This window comes from Daphnia magna, linkage group LG2, assembly GCF_020631705.1.
Source record: "Daphnia magna isolate NIES linkage group LG2, ASM2063170v1.1, whole genome shotgun sequence".
NCBI lineage: Eukaryota > Metazoa > Arthropoda > Branchiopoda > Diplostraca > Daphniidae > Daphnia > Daphnia magna.
The window spans coordinates 18,303,586-18,319,078 of record NC_059183.1 but is presented as its reverse complement, the minus strand read 5'-3'; the positions used below and the strand labels follow the sequence as shown (position 1 = coordinate 18,319,078).

At 40.0% G+C, this 15,493-nt stretch overlaps 5 protein-coding genes across 10 annotated transcripts; 4 read left to right on the top strand and 1 right to left on the bottom strand.

The window, feature by feature from the left end:
* The first annotated feature begins 176 nt into the window (after nt 1-176).
* Nucleotides 177-2,461, top strand: LOC116915847 (P2X purinoceptor 4). Of its 2 annotated transcripts, XM_032920981.2 has the most exons (9): nt 178-498; nt 618-722; nt 796-1,027; nt 1,103-1,278; nt 1,355-1,430; nt 1,497-1,792; nt 1,884-2,031; nt 2,106-2,204; nt 2,263-2,461. In XM_032920981.2, the coding sequence occupies exons 3-9, from the start codon at nt 803-805 to the stop codon at nt 2,317-2,319; spliced, it is 1,077 nt and encodes a 358-aa protein (XP_032776872.2). In that variant the 5' UTR covers nt 178-498; nt 618-722; nt 796-802; the 3' UTR covers nt 2,320-2,461. The 2 variants fall into 2 exon arrangements, with proteins under 2 accessions (XP_032776871.2, XP_032776872.2); XM_032920980.2 differs by having other exon boundaries at nt 177-722.
* A 4,679-nt stretch (nt 2,462-7,140) lies between these two features.
* LOC116916283 lies at nt 7,141-8,126 on the top strand. The gene is made up of 2 exons (XM_032921507.2): nt 7,141-7,527; nt 7,615-8,126. Exons 1-2 carry the CDS (start codon nt 7,214-7,216, stop codon nt 7,955-7,957), a joined length of 657 nt encoding a protein of 218 aa, XP_032777398.2. The 5' UTR covers nt 7,141-7,213; the 3' UTR covers nt 7,958-8,126.
* Nucleotides 8,127-8,755: 629 nt separating this feature from the next.
* LOC116916280 lies at nt 8,756-9,717 on the top strand. Its single transcript, XM_032921502.2, has 2 exons — nt 8,756-9,201; nt 9,276-9,717. Exons 1-2 carry the CDS (start codon nt 8,771-8,773, stop codon nt 9,613-9,615), a joined length of 771 nt encoding a protein of 256 aa, XP_032777393.2. The 5' UTR covers nt 8,756-8,770; the 3' UTR covers nt 9,616-9,717.
* Nucleotides 9,718-10,263: 546 nt separating this feature from the next.
* LOC116916277 lies at nt 10,264-12,982 on the top strand. Of its 3 annotated transcripts, XM_032921500.2 has the most exons (4): nt 10,288-10,762; nt 10,826-11,333; nt 11,402-12,300; nt 12,380-12,982. In XM_032921500.2, exons 3-4 carry the CDS (start codon nt 11,915-11,917, stop codon nt 12,810-12,812), a joined length of 819 nt encoding a protein of 272 aa, XP_032777391.2. In that variant the 5' UTR covers nt 10,288-10,762; nt 10,826-11,333; nt 11,402-11,914; the 3' UTR covers nt 12,813-12,982. The 3 variants fall into 3 exon arrangements, with proteins under 3 accessions (XP_045025267.1, XP_032777390.2, XP_032777391.2); XM_045169332.1 differs by lacking the exon at nt 12,380-12,982 and having other exon boundaries at nt 10,264-10,762; nt 10,823-11,333; nt 11,402-11,836; XM_032921499.2 differs by lacking the exon at nt 12,380-12,982 and having other exon boundaries at nt 10,266-10,762; nt 11,402-11,836.
* On the bottom strand, nt 12,874-15,492 carry LOC116916275 (pancreatic triacylglycerol lipase). Of its 3 annotated transcripts, none has more exons than XM_032921495.2 (14): nt 15,409-15,492; nt 15,130-15,231; nt 15,046-15,068; nt 14,927-14,983; nt 14,697-14,859; nt 14,529-14,629; nt 14,319-14,446; nt 14,095-14,247; nt 13,914-14,024; nt 13,732-13,855; nt 13,517-13,638; nt 13,341-13,455; nt 13,098-13,280; nt 12,874-13,031 (listed from the first exon to the last, which is right to left on the bottom strand). In XM_032921495.2, exons 1-14 carry the CDS (start codon nt 15,457-15,459, stop codon nt 12,971-12,973), a joined length of 1,494 nt encoding a protein of 497 aa, XP_032777386.2. In that variant the 5' UTR covers nt 15,460-15,492; the 3' UTR covers nt 12,874-12,970. The 3 variants fall into 3 exon arrangements, with proteins under 3 accessions (XP_032777386.2, XP_032777388.2, XP_045025265.1); XM_032921497.2 differs by having other exon boundaries at nt 15,130-15,212; nt 15,276-15,439; XM_045169330.1 differs by lacking the exon at nt 12,874-13,031 and having other exon boundaries at nt 13,094-13,280; nt 15,130-15,212; nt 15,276-15,444.
* Between the last annotated feature and the right edge of the window lies 1 nt (nt 15,493).

Sequence of the window (15,493 nt, the reverse complement as noted above, 5' to 3'; positions counted from 1 at the left end):
TAACTTAATCGAGATCCGCGTTCAATTTTGATTATGCTGTGTGATTTTAGTCGATTGTCAAAATTTAAAATTCGTTGCGTCTTCGGCGGTTCGGCCTCTTCGCTCTTCCTCTTCCGTGCGTGCTTTTTTTACCTGACTGCTTGAACAGACTACACGACAACGCTGTGCAGTGTAATCTCATTAAAAACAAGCAGTCAAACGCAATCGTATTCGTTCTCTGAGACTCTGACAGTTGTAGCTGTCAGTTATTTCTTTCATCCTTCTTCTCGTTTCTGTTTCCCGTTTACAGTTAAATTGTGGTCAATTGTGAAAATAGACATAGCAACCGCTTTCACTTGTTGGATGACACATTTTTTGGTTGTAATTTTATAGAATAATATCAATAGTTACGCATTTTGTCCTCGTTTACTGGATAAAGATTAAGTCAGTAGTAGATAAAGACCCATATTTCAGCGAAAAACGCACAGTTATCAAAATTACTGGCTGCCGTAACTCATGGTTATTTACTTTGAAATAATTCAAGTTCTCAATCAACACTTAATCAATGTTCCATGCTGGTATAATTTAAGAAGTTGTAACGTTTCTCTCACAATGGGGTGTTTTAAATCCATGTCTAGTTTCCTTTTTTGGTATGAAACTCCCAAAGTTGTGCACATCCGAAGTAAAAAAGTTGGTATCCTGGGAAGATTTTTGCAGCTCTGTGTGCTGTCATACATTGTTGGGTAAGTAGTCATCAATTTATAATCTTCTGTCATTGTTACTTCTTCCATTAAACACAGTTTTTTTCCAATACAGATATGTTATGGTGTATAAAAAAGGCTATCAAGAATTTTGTAGTGTTGAGAGTGCAGTTGTGACCAAAGTCAAAGGTGTCGCATTCACCAATACCCAGAGAAATGTTCCTGAAATATACAAAAGAATTTGGGATACATCAGATTTAATTGTTCCTCCATCCGAAAATGATGCATTTTTTGTTACAACAAATATCATAATTACACCGAATCAAACTAGGAGAACCTGCAGTGAGGTAGTAAATAGAAGCTGTGCTTCATCTAAAATAACCTTTCTTTATATAATATCATCTTGAAATGTACCTGCACAGGACCCAGGTGTGCATGGGGCCTTGTGCAATACGCCTTCCCAGTGCCATGAAGGACATTCCTTACCAATTGGAAACGGAGCTATGACAGGTCGCTGCGTTCCTAGTGATGTTAATTCAAGCGTAAATGTTTGCGAAATATTTGCTTGGTGTCCGATAGAACAAGATGTTTTCCCATTGTGCGTAAAATAATTTTAAATTTTTCGTTAATTTGTACTCTCGCCTTCTTTTACTTATTTATTTATTTTTCCTCAGGGGATTAGATCGGCCTTTACTTGAAGAAACTGCAGATTTTACTGTTCTGATAAAAAATTTTATTGAATTTCCAATGGTAATTGGTTAGTAGGTTACATTTTTATTCATAAATTTAGTCAACTACATATGTTTCTGTTAACAGTTTGGTAAAACATTCCGCCGGAGGAACATCCTGCAAGATGCCAACAAAACGTATCTTCAGACTTGTCATTATCACCCAGAAAGAGATCCGTTCTGTCCAGTCTTTCGAATCGACGATATAGTTTCATTCGCTGGTGAAAATTTTACGCAGCTTGCCGTGCGTGGAGGAGTTATTGTCATTTCCATAGAGTGGAATTGTAATCTAGATCTAGATTTTATGGAACTGTGTAAACCGATTTACACTTTCAGAAGAGTTGATGATCCCAACACTAATATCGCCCCTGGTTGGAATTTTAGGTAAAACTGAAGTTTAAAATATCCTGGTTCGTGAATCATTTTTTTTTTCTCTGTATAAGATAAAATAATTTTCTTTGATATAAATAAACAGGTACGCCAATTATCACGAGGAGAATCGCCGCACGCTAATCAAAGCTTACGGTATTCGTTTCGTTATTGAGGTCAGAGGACAAGGTGGAAAATTTAACATACTTCCAACGTTGTTGAATATTGGATCTGGACTTGCTCTTCTTGGAGTGGTAACTATTTATTGATTTGTAAAACAAAAGCCATTGTCTGTAATAGACTAAGAAGGCTGATATCTCTTATGCAGACAACGGTGATGTGTGACTTCATCATCTTATATTTTACGAAAAACCGAACGTTTTACAAAGGAGTGAAATACTTATTGGTCGACGGAGAAGACGCAGAGGTAGTGTTTAATAATAAGGTGTTTTACGAGCAGTATGTATTGTTTTTTACATTTGCAGAAAGAACCACTTCAATCAGAATCAGGTTTAACTTATGGAAGCGACAGAAATCAATAGCCTTACAAGTAATTTCAGTGAACCATACTATAGAATTTTGAAATATTCGATATTGTGCCTAGTCAGAAGTGCATTCCTTGACAGAAATCTAAATTGAACCGATTTTTAAAACACAATTTTTTAATACAAAGGCTAAACTCAACGGGAAATCTCTGGATATTGAATTCTTTAAATCACATTCCTCGCGTCGTAAGCAAGCATTTCTTGCGAGCAATGGAACAATTCACTCAGTCTGTAAGCTTAACTAATACAAACTTAATTTATTTTTTAAAAAAGTGCGTGTGTGTGAAAAAGCGTGGAAGACCCCACGGATTCATTTATATTTCCCTTACTTTTTGGGTTTCTAAGGATATTAGCTTTAGTCTAACGGTATTTATTTACATATTTAGTAAATCCACTGTTATTTGTGTGGTGAAGGCAAATATTTTAAACTTTTTCTATTTCTAAGTGTCCACATGTTGCAGCTACATTTTATAGAAATACAGTCACTGTATTTACGTAACTCATGGCTCTATGGTTGAGCACCGGCGTGGCACGCAGAAAGTCTAGGTTCGATTCCCGGCAGAGTTAAAATGCTCTATGGTTACAGATTAGTCAATAAATGTTGTTCACGCAACGGTAAGCACTTTCAATTAGTGTATAATCCTGAAAAATCACAAGTTAAATGCGGAGTTGTACAGAGAATATAATAATGGTAATACTATCAAATCCTTTTTGTGTACAACATCACCTAGGTACAGCAATGTGCAAGAGCAGTAGATTGCATAACAACAGCAGTTGTGGCACAGTGGTAGAGCATTGGCTTTGTAAGCTGAAGGTAGTGGGTTCGATTCCCAAACCGCAAATGTTGAATAAATAAATACTCATTTAGAAACTCCATAAAAGGGCAATGCACGTTCATATGTGTGGAGTAGATGGAATTAGAATTAATATCTGTCATGAAATACAAATGGAAGAACATGCGTAAAATGAAGAAACCCAAAAGTTATATTTTTAAATGTTTGTATTGTTTAAGTTGCAGCAAGTAGTTTAAGGCAATGTCTCCGCTTGCCATCAACCAAGACAAGCCGAGACACTGCCTCAATTGAATTTGAGCCCCCGGGGAGATTACCCGGGGAGTGGCTAAGAGAAGCCGGAAGAGGATGGAAGGTTTCGGACAAGTTTTTACGTGAGCGATTAACCGTTAATTCGGATTTGTGGGTAGCCTCTTCGCCCTCCAATGATATCATAGAACTTGAGGACCCCCACGTCCCCTTTCCGGACAGCGCACTCACAACCTTTGCTGCTGATCACAGTAGGGGCATGACCCCCTGCGGGCTTATCATAAGTCAAGGGGAAACGGGGCCACAGAAAAGAAGGGAGCCCAGATATGCACTTCAATTTATAAAAATAACTTATTTTATCTTCGAGATAATCAGCAACTAAAGGTAATGTTTAGGTAGCGTTCTTCGAAATTTCCACATGCGCTTCCAACTGTTATCATTTTAAAATCTCGTTTAACTTGATGCCTCTTGATTCAGTATGATTATTAACCTTTGTAAAGAAAACGAAACATGGATCAATATATAAATGTTTTTCTATCAATTTGTATTCAATAGTATTACCTCGCGTTCTGGGGAACTGACGGTATTCATTGTATTCAGCTAATGGTTTGACATGACATAGTCCGTTGCATCATGCTCACCAGATCTCCTTGGATTTATAACATTCATCTTGCATGGAAATCGTCGAGTCGGCATTTGGTCAATTACTTTCCTCTTTAATACACTCGGATGCGTTGCTTGATGGTAAGTTGCCGGACGAGGCGGAATACCTCGTGCATTTGATCTGTTTGGGATGACTTGCTAATGCTTAAATTTCCGTTCTTATGTCAAGGAAAAGAATACCCTCTTCCAATTTACCTTTGCGGATCGATATAACCCCGAGATAAGAATAATACATAAAAGTTTTTTTTTTTTAATTGAAGATAAGCAGAACTTTTTTGAAGCACAAAGTTATTAAATTACGTGAGCAATGACGTCGAGGAAGTGAACATCATTCCAACTGAAGCATCGGACAGCGAAGAAACTAACCGACGACTTTTCTAATACCTCTGCAAACAAGACAATAAATTGCACTTCAATTAGTTTTAATCATGGGTTTACAAGCAGAAAAAAACAACAGACCTAGAACTTCAGCGTTGGCCTGAGATGGTTCAAAATGTTCAACTTGATTTCAATAGTTCTGCATCAGAATGACACACTGGGGAGGTCTGATGTCACAAACAGAGAGGAGCCATTTTCGTTGAGACACATGACCTCTTTCACAGTAGACACTAGACACGTGATCTTAATCTGCTGTCCAATGAAGCAAAGAAGCAGCATAATTCTATATAAACAATTTTGAAAATGCCATTTTTGTTAGACCTGTTTGGCTTTGTAAAAGTGATACCAATTTACAATACAGTCGTGCCCACTGTGAAGATCATCTATCACCCAGGGCTTTGTGGATGGGTGTCTTCCTGGGAAGCTGAAGATTTGGAATAAATCTCAACTTTTGAAAACAATTTATTTAAAGTAATAGGTCACAACTTGTTTCATTTTACCAATTTACCATTTGTTTTACAAAAGTAGTAGGAGAAATGAATGTATCGTCCTCCAACTTTAGGTTTTTCCTACTAATTTAACAATACCGAAAAGTTACTTTATTAACACGATTACACACTTGTCAAATACCTTAAACATCTTTTTACAATCTTGCCAATGAGATGACACTTGTTTGGCATCAAGACATCCTGTGTTCGGTCACGCCTATTTCCCCCCGACAGCCGGGGATCACTAATGTCAAAATGTGCTATTTCCCCCCGGCCAGTAGGGGCGTTGGTGTTCAAATAGCTATTGCACACCTGAATCAGGGAACAGAATCAGGTGGATGCTACGGGAAAATACAGTAGTTGTTACTTCAAGCAGAGTCAACACTGACTCCTGCTTCAAATAAAAGAAAACGACCAGTAAAAAATAAAATTATGTAACAAGTAGCTTGCTTGTTATTTAATTTTAATTCACTCGATATTTTAATTTCGGTAAAAAGCAGTACCCAGTACATAAGATAGCAACTATGATTCTCTTTGCAGTACCTTTTCCGCTTACCAAAGACGCCAGAGCTGTTCTTCACTTTTAGAAGCCTACGTACTCTTTCCTACTGTCATACTTTATGGTGCCAGTCTGAATAGATCTTAACCATTTGCGAACATATACCACATTTTCTGAATGTTCAATTTCAGGAAATGGCATGACGCCTCGAATGACCTTCCGCTTGTTTTTAGGTGACATCCGAAAGTCAAAGTCCCCAAAAGAATTAGATTAACAATTGCGCGAAAAAGGGTAGTTTTACAAGGGAGAGCAACAACAACCCAACTAACTACACATTAACAACGTTTAATTTGTTCGACGAAAAATAAATGCACCCATTATTTCCAACAAGTGTGCATGTATGTTTAAGGAATAGTCAACAAACAAACGATTTTCTAATAGTAAACACTGGTGGCGCTGTCCCCCAAAAAACTATCAGCTGAGAAACGAAGGAAATGCGGTGATCTGTGAAATCTGGAGTGTGTAGCTCCGCCCTTTTTCCCAGAAAACATTAAATGGCACGTTGTTTTCGCAAATAATAAATAGAAATTTTCAACTCATAATTAGTAGTGGCGTGAGACGCTAATTACTAGCTATCCAGCATTAAAATCTGTAATGTCGTTTAACAGATGTAAGTATAAAATGGTAGCAACTTAGAAAAAGGGAGTGGAATAAAGGTTCTGTCGAGTTTAGCTGGTCGAGTTACATTTTCCTACTTTGGAAGTGCTAACAAATATCATTCATAAAAACTGATGATTTGATCGAAGCACAAAAATAAAAAAACTCGCTGTTACAAAGTATCTGCTAGATATCTTACAAAAATTATACATCGTGACACTCCTATAAATTAACCTACAAATACTTCCTTATTGCATCCAAAATACGCAAAACATTGGCAATCTTTTGCAAACTAACGCTTTCGCCTGTACGGTAGCTTTTACATCCGTCTATTCCTTAAGAATCTCCTTGGCAAGTTAATTGCTTCAGCCCAAAACAGTTGTCGACCAGCGAATTGCAAATCGACAAACATGCAGCAACGCAAAATGTAGCTGTGTAACGAAGCAGCAAAGAGCTGCGCAGTTTCTAGGCTGGGTAATTTCGAGCCTTCAAGGCCAAAATGCTTATCTACGTATATTGGCTAGTCAAGATTCCTCCCCAAAAACTAAAAAAATAACCATTACATTTTTCTTTCATAATGTAAATAAGTGTATACACCCTGGCAAGATGCCTTTGTTCTTCCGGGGTTGCTACTGCTATACACAGGCAGGTCGTTGACTATCTTGCAAACAATTAAGGCGAAAACACAAGAAAGCACTTACATTTGTCTTGAATATTTGCACTGGCTTGCTGTCTGGAGACTCCCTACCTGCCTCTACCTGCTGGATGTCTCGACCTCTTAAATATGAAAAACTTACCTATGCGGAGAACAAATTTCATTTGCTAAACATGGTGCAGCTTACTCGTAAAAAAAAGGAAAAAGTATCAGCTTATGAATTTTCTTTCGTAACCAACCTCATCAAAGCTCTCAGAGCGAAATTAGGACCCCATTCAGCAACAAATGTGTTAAAAACAAAGGCGTAATGATGTCTGCAAAATTCAAAATGAAGTTCGTCAGAATTAAACTCGCTCTTTCCATTGAGTTTTTCAAGGACTATGGATTAAACAGAATTCCAACGGTTGCACAGTCTGTATATAAGGCGGGTCTTCTCGTGTGATGATCAACAGTGTTCGACTGTACGTATCGCCTTGTCAAAGTTGAGCTCCAAATTTTGCTACTCTTCAGAATGCGTCTGTTAGCTTTGCTTCCTGTATTTGTTTTTTCTGTCACTTGCACTAACACAGCTCAAGAAAAGGAAGAAATTCCTTACGACATTCAAGATCCAAGGCTTTTCGCAACTACGACTACTACTACGACAACTACGGTCACCGTAGCTTCAACCATTCCCTGTACTTCTGGAGAATTCGCTGGGCTTGCCGATCAAGCAGCAGTTGATGCTCTTGCCAAATGCCCAATTTCTCTCGGTCGTCGCAGACGAGGCGTCTTGTTTGAAGAAGATGATGAAGAGCAATTTTCAATTAATCCTTCAGCAATCCAAGGGTAAAATCTTGCTCTTGTCTTCGTCTTAACATCTTCCGATTTCTAGCCAAAAATGTTTTTTTTTTCGTTTCTCTTCAATAACAAAAGAGTTGAGGCTACACATTTAGTACCGTCAGCCCGAGAGAGTCGTGCTGCGGATCCACAGTATTTGATGATATCTCCTTTTGGCTACCATCAAATTCAACCTGGCTTTTATGGCAGTCCCTTCAACTACCGTCCTGTTGGCGTCTTGCCTCAAAACTACGGATACCCTGCTGCCGGCCAGCAACGCGCATTCGGCACTACCATCGGTAGTGTGTTTAATGCATTAGTTCCATCTAACCTTAAGGGGACATTGACGTCAACCATCACGTCAACCTTCTTCACCGTCGTCACTTCGCGTTCGACCGCCACCTGCAGTCCACCACCAAATGCTCTTCGATGCGACTAGGTTTAATTGAATTTCCTGCCAAATAAACCGTATACTTGAGCCATCATTTGAAGAAAACCGAAACCCATAATTGAGCTTCACGTGAGCAATATATACGAGTTACCTGTCTGTTTGCTATTTAGCAACACTGTATACCGTTGCATAAGTTAATACATTCCTGCAAAAGAAACACAACAAGTTATGCTACTTTTATCTTATACGTACATTATATCAATACTTCTCCCAGTTTTACCTGTTTACACAAGGTATCGAGATTATAATACAATGCCAAAGGAAGACTAACCAACTGACCCAGCAAACACTTTTGATAGTAAAGATAGACGTGCAATAGAACACCGGACTGCATTTTTGAATAGCAACCATTTAAAAAACTGTTAGCACTTTGGAACGTGATTTTACTTACAATATATTCAGCATTAAAAGAATTCACCTTTTGCATTTTTCTACGTTTGCGGTTCCTCCTTTTTTGGTAAAAGCTATCGTCTGCCCTTAAACCAATTTCAAAATGATGGTGTTTTGGACTTTTTATCCGCCCATGCTAAGAACCAAGAAGTGCGATAAATTTTCACGCGCACTGTCAGGTGCAGCTGTCCTGTAAAATGGACCCGAAAAAGTAAAAGAAAAAGAATCATAAGATTTATGCCTTTTTGCCGCCATTATACATTTTCAAAGCTTGCAGACATTATTCAAGCAACCTTGGCTACGTGGCGTTGTAGCAAAGACGATTAGAAGACGCCGAAAAAGCTATGTGCTTATTGGGTAGTTCTTGCGACTGGCAATGTCAAGCCAAAGACAAGGTAGTTTCCACGAGGGATGCCGCTTCTACTCCCTATAAAAACAGACATTCTGAGTTTAAGGTACAGTGCTTCGTTTGAAAGCGAAGACTTACCCAAGCGAATTTCGCTTTGGCAAAAGTCTGAAATGCGTCTAGCGCTATCTCTACTAGTTGTCTTTGCGGCCTGTGCAGCCACAGCACAGCAGGCAGAAGACAACTACTATGCGCCGCACTATGGGCCTAATGTGGTAGCTCCCAGGTTTTTGGTAACAACAACCACGACAACTACAACTGTATCGACGTCTACTTCCGTGGTACCATGTACCTCTGGTGCATTCGGGGGACTTATCGACGCTCCCGCCCTGGCTGCTCTACCGCTTTGTTCTGGTCGCCGACGACGTGGTATCCTGGAAGTGTCGGAAGAAGCCGACAACGAGCAATTTTCCATTCTTCCATCTGCTGTCCAAGGGTAAATTCTGTTTTTCAGTTGAGACGTTGTCAAAATTTTAGCTGAAATTTCATTTATACTTGTAATTCTTATAGAGTTGAGGCTACACCGGTACCTAACAGGGAGGCGCGCAATGCTGATCCACAGTACGTGATGATGTCTCCATTCGGCTACTCGTTTTATCCACAAGAAATCCAACCCGGTTTCTATGGTGGCCCATACGGTCCTTTTTTTCTACCTTTTCCTGGCTCAAATGCACAGCCTGTTGCCGGAAATCGCATTTTCTTCAACCCCATCTTGAACGCCGTTCTCCCGCCATTTTTAAAGCAGACGTCGACGTCGACAGTTACGTTAACCGCATTTGCCATCAGCACCTCCACCTCGGTTGCAGCCTGCAGACCACCACCAGCAGTTGCTCGATGTGCCGGCACATAATTTGCCACGAACGACAAGAAAGAATATGCATTAAATTATTTAATACCTGTAAGTGAAGCGACATTGTATCGTTGCCTAATTTAATACACTTTTGCAGCATCAGCCAATAGTTTGCCTAGTCCTCTTACCACCCATTATCTTTAATTTACCTTAATCCATATCTTATAGACCTATTCTCAAAAGGCAATTTTCAAAAATGAATAACTCGTTTGATGTAGGATCACAATGTTGGAAAATAAAATTACCAAACGCGATAGCTTTCAATTTTAAGGCCTCGTCGAACTTTTATGTGTTAAAGCAATGAAGGGATTCCCCGTTTAAAAACAACGGCTTACCGTCTTCACACTGAATGGGCACAGTTCCGCCCTGAGCAGTCTTTCCTTTTCAATATTGCTGAGAATGCAGGAATCGAGTTGCATCTCGTGATGCAATACAATTTCAATACGCAAGAGCCAAGAAAGGGTTGGGCTGAATTACTCGCATGATTTATGTGCGTTGCTGAGGTTCCACCTTCTCCTTTCTTTATGACCGGTGCGATGAACTTTGCTCGTCCCGCAGTTTCCGTAAATGGAGAAGAATAAAACGACTACTGCTGCGCAAAAAGGTTACAATGTCTGGGTTTTTGTTGTTAAGACAATTTGGCAAAGCCCCTCGATCACGCACGCCTGGAGTCCAGACGGCCGCGTAACAGACATGTCACGTTTATCAGGCTGCTTTCTGCTTGTAACACGGTTAAGTGGTTTTGGGTTCCATATACATCAACCTCTTAGTCTAGCGCATAGGATGCAAAGTATTTCGATATTGAAAGTTATACAAATTGATCAGTCGAACGTTGCATTCACTTGTCATATTTAGTTACCTGTAATAGTATGGTCGTGGGACATCTGCATTAAGACTTCCTGCTGCTTCGCTTGCGACTACACCCTACCTCTTTCTGAACAAAGGACATTTTCATTTGCTATGTAACATCGAGTATTGTGTCCTCATCGTTTGGTTCACAAAGCGACAGGAAACTCAGCGCAATAGGAGGGTCTCTTCCTAGAAAAGAAAGTGAAGGCAGTTTATACTTTCGCAGACAAATGGTATTTCATTTCTAGTTCTCCTCTTTGGCGGATTAACTATATTTCTCGGTCCATCCTGTAATATGGTAGGTTTAAATTAATTATTGCAAATGTAGCCGTTCCTATAATTTTAAAATTTGTCAAAGAAGGAACGCCAACATGTTACTCGATTGACGGCTGGACTCTTGTTCCTCGCATTTGCTGGATTTTATATCGTTTTTATCGTATTTTCTTCGTCATCCATCGACTGGAGAGGCTCGTACACCTGGTCTACCTTTAGATCTGTTGGCAACAACATTGTTGTCGGCCACGATTTCTTTTTGTGGCGGAACGATGGCTCATGCCGTCTGTATTTTGAATTTGGAGGGCGTGTTTATCGGGACGGAAATGAAATGGAAAACTTGACCTTAGCTGGGATTGACGGCCAAAAGTCCGTCTGTCTCGATCCAGGTCTGGCTCCGCCACCAGGGATATGTGTCGTCTACTCATTTGGCCTCTCAGATGATTGGTCTTTCGAATCAGCCATGGCTCTATACGGTTGCGATGTCTATGCATTCGACCCGTCGCTTCAATTTCCTAAAATGCCAAACAATTCGCAACGCATTCACTATTTCAACATTGGATTAGGAACAATTAATACCAAAAAAGATTCTGGCGGTAACGGCAATCACGACATTCCAGATTTACATCAGCTTTTCTGAAACACAATATTTGGCTTCATTTAGGCTGGAAAATGACTACGTTAGCATCCATCCGCAAGTACTTGCTACACAGCTACCGGCCAATTGACTTCCTAAAAATTGATATCGAAGGAGACGAATGGCTCATCTTGGAGCACATGTTGCAGGATGGCCGCAGCCTCCGATCTGTCAAACAGATTAGCATGGAAGTCCATCTGTTGCATTCCGACCGCCTCCACTACTACCGCAACCTTACTCAGCGACTGGAAGACTCTGGATATGTCCGTTTCTTCTCTCGCCAGAACCGCTGGATGAAAAATGCTTACGAATTGGCCTGGTTCAATGTCAATTATTCTTCCAAGGGTCAGTTACCTGTAGCAATGCGTGCAGACGGTCGGAAGGAAGACGATTTGATGGTTAATTACAAGTTTCCGCCCATTGTGTAGCACAATTTCAATAAAAAGAAACATATGTCAGCGACCGACAGGCCACGCCCACCTGCTCTAACCGTTAAACATTTGGTTAAACATTTGAATTCTAGTTACCAAGTAGTTGAGGATGATAGATCGTTGGCGGCAAAGTGCTCTCGTCTCATTTATTTGCCTTGTCCTCTTAGGCTACCACCAACAGAAACTAATACTTTCTACCTTTTATTTGCCGCCTTCAACACCAAATGGAAGTTTGACGTGGAAAGAAATGCTGCCATTTTTCTCCAGGAGGGACATTTTGGCCTGCAAAACTTACTACGAGTTTGGTGGTGTGATCAACCGTTTGCCATCGTTGACTTTTCTTGACGGACAGAAATCTGTCTGCCTCGATCAGGGAGTGGCTCCCGTACCGGATCAGTGTGTGGTTTATTCCTTCGGAAATAACGGTGAATGGTCGTTTGATGAGCAGATTGAATCTTACGGGTGTTACGTCTACGTGTTCGATCCTTCTGTTTGGTAACGTCTTTGCTTCTTTGTTGCATATACCTTCATCAAAATGGATATTGTCCCATTTTCTACTGTTTTCGATGCAAAGGTACTGGAAACACCATCATTCAAAAAAGGTTTTATTCTACCGTGTGGGTATTGGCGAGAAGGACGACGAACGGAACGAGCGGCATTGGAAGATCATGAGCCTTACGTCTCTTCGTCAAATGCTCAATCACACAAACACCATCATCGATTATCTGAAGATGGACATTGAAGGGGGAGAATGGCCTGTCCTTTCCCGTTGGCTGGACGACGGAGATTTGTTAAATGTTAAGCAACTTGCAATGGAGATCCATCTGGAAAACCCGGAGAGCATCCCTGGCAAATACAATTTACTGCAACGATTGGAAGCTTCTGGTTTTACACGCTTCTTTGCTCGCGAAAATCCCTACACAACGAACAGTTATTTGAATAAGTACAATGTAACTGGGCCCAGTTGTTTAGAGTTGGCCTGGTACAATACAAAATTTGTACGATAATACCAACAGCTCTAGTTTTTGAAAGCTGTGGTATTTGCAGTGTTTCGATTCGTAGCTAAGATTCGTTTCATTCTCTTCTGTATGCTGTCTAATTATGATAACCATTAAAATGCATTTGCTCGTCAAAAGGCGGATTCTAAAATAAATTCAAACATTAATTAAACTGGGAACACTGTGACGTATTCATTGTCGGGTAAAACAGCTCCCTGGAAAATGTTACTTAAAAGGGAAAACAAAATGAGTACATCTGAATTTGCTGCTGAGAACTAACTTTACGCAACTTACTCGACTGCGTCAATAGTGACATTGGCTTGCTGAACAACGACCCTTTGTACGACGATTTCATTTTCCTTAAAAGCGTCTTTTGAGTAGCGGAGACGGACAGATCCAACTTTCCCGATACGGTAGGCATTACTTCCTGCAACTGTCACGTACTCGCTAAGAATGAATCCATTCGATATGATCCCGCTGCACGCATATTACAGGATTATAATGAATGTAACGTAATTTGACAATCTAAAGTTATACTTGTAGAGTTCGTCCTCTTTAGTCTGGCCAACGTCACCAATCAAGATGTATTTAATTGAGCCGTATGTTTCGATTTGATTTGGAGAGACATCCACTTCCACTCGAAGCACCAAATCTGTTATGACATAAAAAGGGTTACATGTCCGTTGAGAAATGTATTTACGTTTGCTACTTACTGCAATACGGTCCTGTTGATTGGGTATCAAGATGGAATGTGCCTCTAGCTGGATACTTTCCTGTGTGGTAGCCTAAAGACGTGCAGGAGTTGATGTTGCGGCATGTGGAATAACAAGTTCCCCTTTTAGAACAAACAACCAAAATAACATTTGTCGATTTGTTTTCAATACTTCAGAAAAAATAAAAACAAAAGAGGAAAAAATGCAAAGCGTACTTCAAATAGCTATCCCAAGAAGAGCACGAGAAGGCCGAGTATGGACAGAAAGAATTAATGGATTCAACGAAGTAATCAACAGCTCTCATATGGGAACAAACGTATTGATCAATCGAAGAGGCTCCTAAAGGAATACAAAAATTTAATAACAATTCCTCGTAGCCGTACGAAATGTCACTTACCGTCGAGATCGGTCAAGGTAACCAAATCTTCAGGATTTCTCACTAGGTTGTCGAGGGTATCTTGGCAACCAGGTTGCGCTTGCCCATTATTAACATAAATGTCGACATGGCCTTCATTTTAAAAATGTTACCAAGCTTTTAGCCAGCTATTATGCAAATTGTTCAACAAAGAAATGAATACCAAGATTAGTCAGGAAACCTAAACCGACATGATTTCTTCCGAATGAAGGATACGTCGAATCAGTATGAACAATATCCACCAGAAGTGCGTCAGTGGGATCCAAACGAGTCGCTATGTCGCCGCCCTCGAAATAGATCGTTGACGGGTCCAAACCTGCATCAGTTTAAAAACAAAATCAGATAAAAGCGTACCAACCAGAGAAAAAAGAAAGACAAACACTTTACCTGTGATACGTCCAATACCGTAAAGACGGTGACCGGTGTAACTGGCTACGTGAGCTCCAAGATCGTGGCCAATAATATGAATGTTTGCATAGTCCAGAACAGTTTTTGATGCGAGAAAGAGAATAAAGCTACAAGAATTGAAAATAATAGAAATAGGAAGTCAAAAAGGAAAAGATAAAAGGTAGTAGATACAATGACTAGACAACTTACAGACTAATCTCAGCACCAACCACTTGCGTGTTTGTCAAGGCACGAAGATAAGGTAATCCCGCTCCGGGGGCCCAATCAACGCTTATTATGTTGACGTCCTCCTGTAAATCAAGGAAGCGTTACCATGTCTTACTTTAGTATAGTATCAATGTTGTAGGAAGTCCTCACGTTAATTAGAATTTCGGCAACGGAAGACCTGATCCATGGATGGTTGGCATCATTCGTCCAACCGTGAACCAGAAATACCGTTTTTTTCGTCGAATCAAAGGGGGAATTGTATAACCCTAATGCATCGTCTTTTACAAGCGTAATAGGTTCCACTGGATTTTGCCTTCATTGAAAAAATTTCAGAGAGCGTATGAGAATACGGGTCAAAAGTACAGCTTGATTAGGTAAACCTCGTATTAAGAAAATATCGGGTGTTGATCACTGCCGGATCCTCGGGTAATGCTGAACTAAAGAATGTTTAAATACATTAAAAGATAAAAACAAATTAAACCTTGCGAAAGGAACCTACATGGGTCGAATGTCAGATGTCCACTAAAACAACGAACCAAAAAATTAAAAATAATTGATGATTAGTTGAATAAATTTGTCTTACAGGCGATGCAGTAGTGAAACATCCTAAATCTCCGTAGCAGACTGTCTCGCTGGCTTTAGGATTTCTCTCATTAACAGCCGCTCCTAAGTTTTGGCAAATATTCTTGGAGGTTGAATAGAAAAGTTAACTTAACTTATGAATATTACCTGAGCTTGCGGCAATGGCTAAACTCAGTGCGACAAATAAGCTCAACACACCCATGGCGAAATGGTGCAAGTGACTGCGTGAAATCTTACCAAAGCCCAAAGCTATCAGTTATATTGTCTGTGGATTCCTTACCTTAATATTTGATATGAACAGAAGATTCGATATGCCAATAGTTATCACCATCTGCAGATTACGTGTGTCCTTCGTGATCTATGTG

Excerpts from the sequence above, each read along its gene's own strand:
- LOC116915847 (XM_032920980.2), top strand. The coding sequence starts at position 496 with ATGGTTATTTACTTTGAAATAATTCAAGTTCTCAATCAACACTTAATC. Across the intron at positions 723-795 it reads GTGCTGTCATACATTGTTGG|ATATGTTATGGTGTATAAAA; the intron begins GTAAGTAGTCAT and ends TTTCCAATACAG. Across the intron at positions 1,431-1,496 it reads ATTTTATTGAATTTCCAATG|TTTGGTAAAACATTCCGCCG; the intron begins GTAATTGGTTAG and ends TTCTGTTAACAG.
- LOC116916283 (XM_032921507.2), top strand. The coding sequence starts at position 7,214 with ATGCGTCTGTTAGCTTTGCTTCCTGTATTTGTTTTTTCTGTCACTTGC. Across the intron at positions 7,528-7,614 it reads AATCCTTCAGCAATCCAAGG|AGTTGAGGCTACACATTTAG; the intron begins GTAAAATCTTGC and ends CAATAACAAAAG.
- LOC116916280 (XM_032921502.2), top strand. The coding sequence starts at position 8,771 with ATGCCGCTTCTACTCCCTATAAAAACAGACATTCTGAGTTTAAGGTAC. Across the intron at positions 9,202-9,275 it reads CTTCCATCTGCTGTCCAAGG|AGTTGAGGCTACACCGGTAC; the intron begins GTAAATTCTGTT and ends TAATTCTTATAG.
- LOC116916277 (XM_045169332.1), top strand. Across the intron at positions 11,334-11,401 it reads TACCAAAAAAGATTCTGGCG|GCTGGAAAATGACTACGTTA; the intron begins GTAACGGCAATC and ends GGCTTCATTTAG.
- LOC116916275 (XM_032921495.2), bottom strand. The coding sequence starts at position 15,459 with ATGGTGATAACTATTGGCATATCGAATCTTCTGTTCATATCAAATATT. Across the intron at positions 13,639-13,731 it reads TCTTGGGATAGCTATTTGAA|GGGAACTTGTTATTCCACAT; the intron begins GTACGCTTTGCA and ends TTGTTCTAAAAG. Across the intron at positions 13,032-13,097 it reads GTCACTATTGACGCAGTCGA|TAACATTTTCCAGGGAGCTG; the intron begins GTAAGTTGCGTA and ends TTCCCTTTTAAG.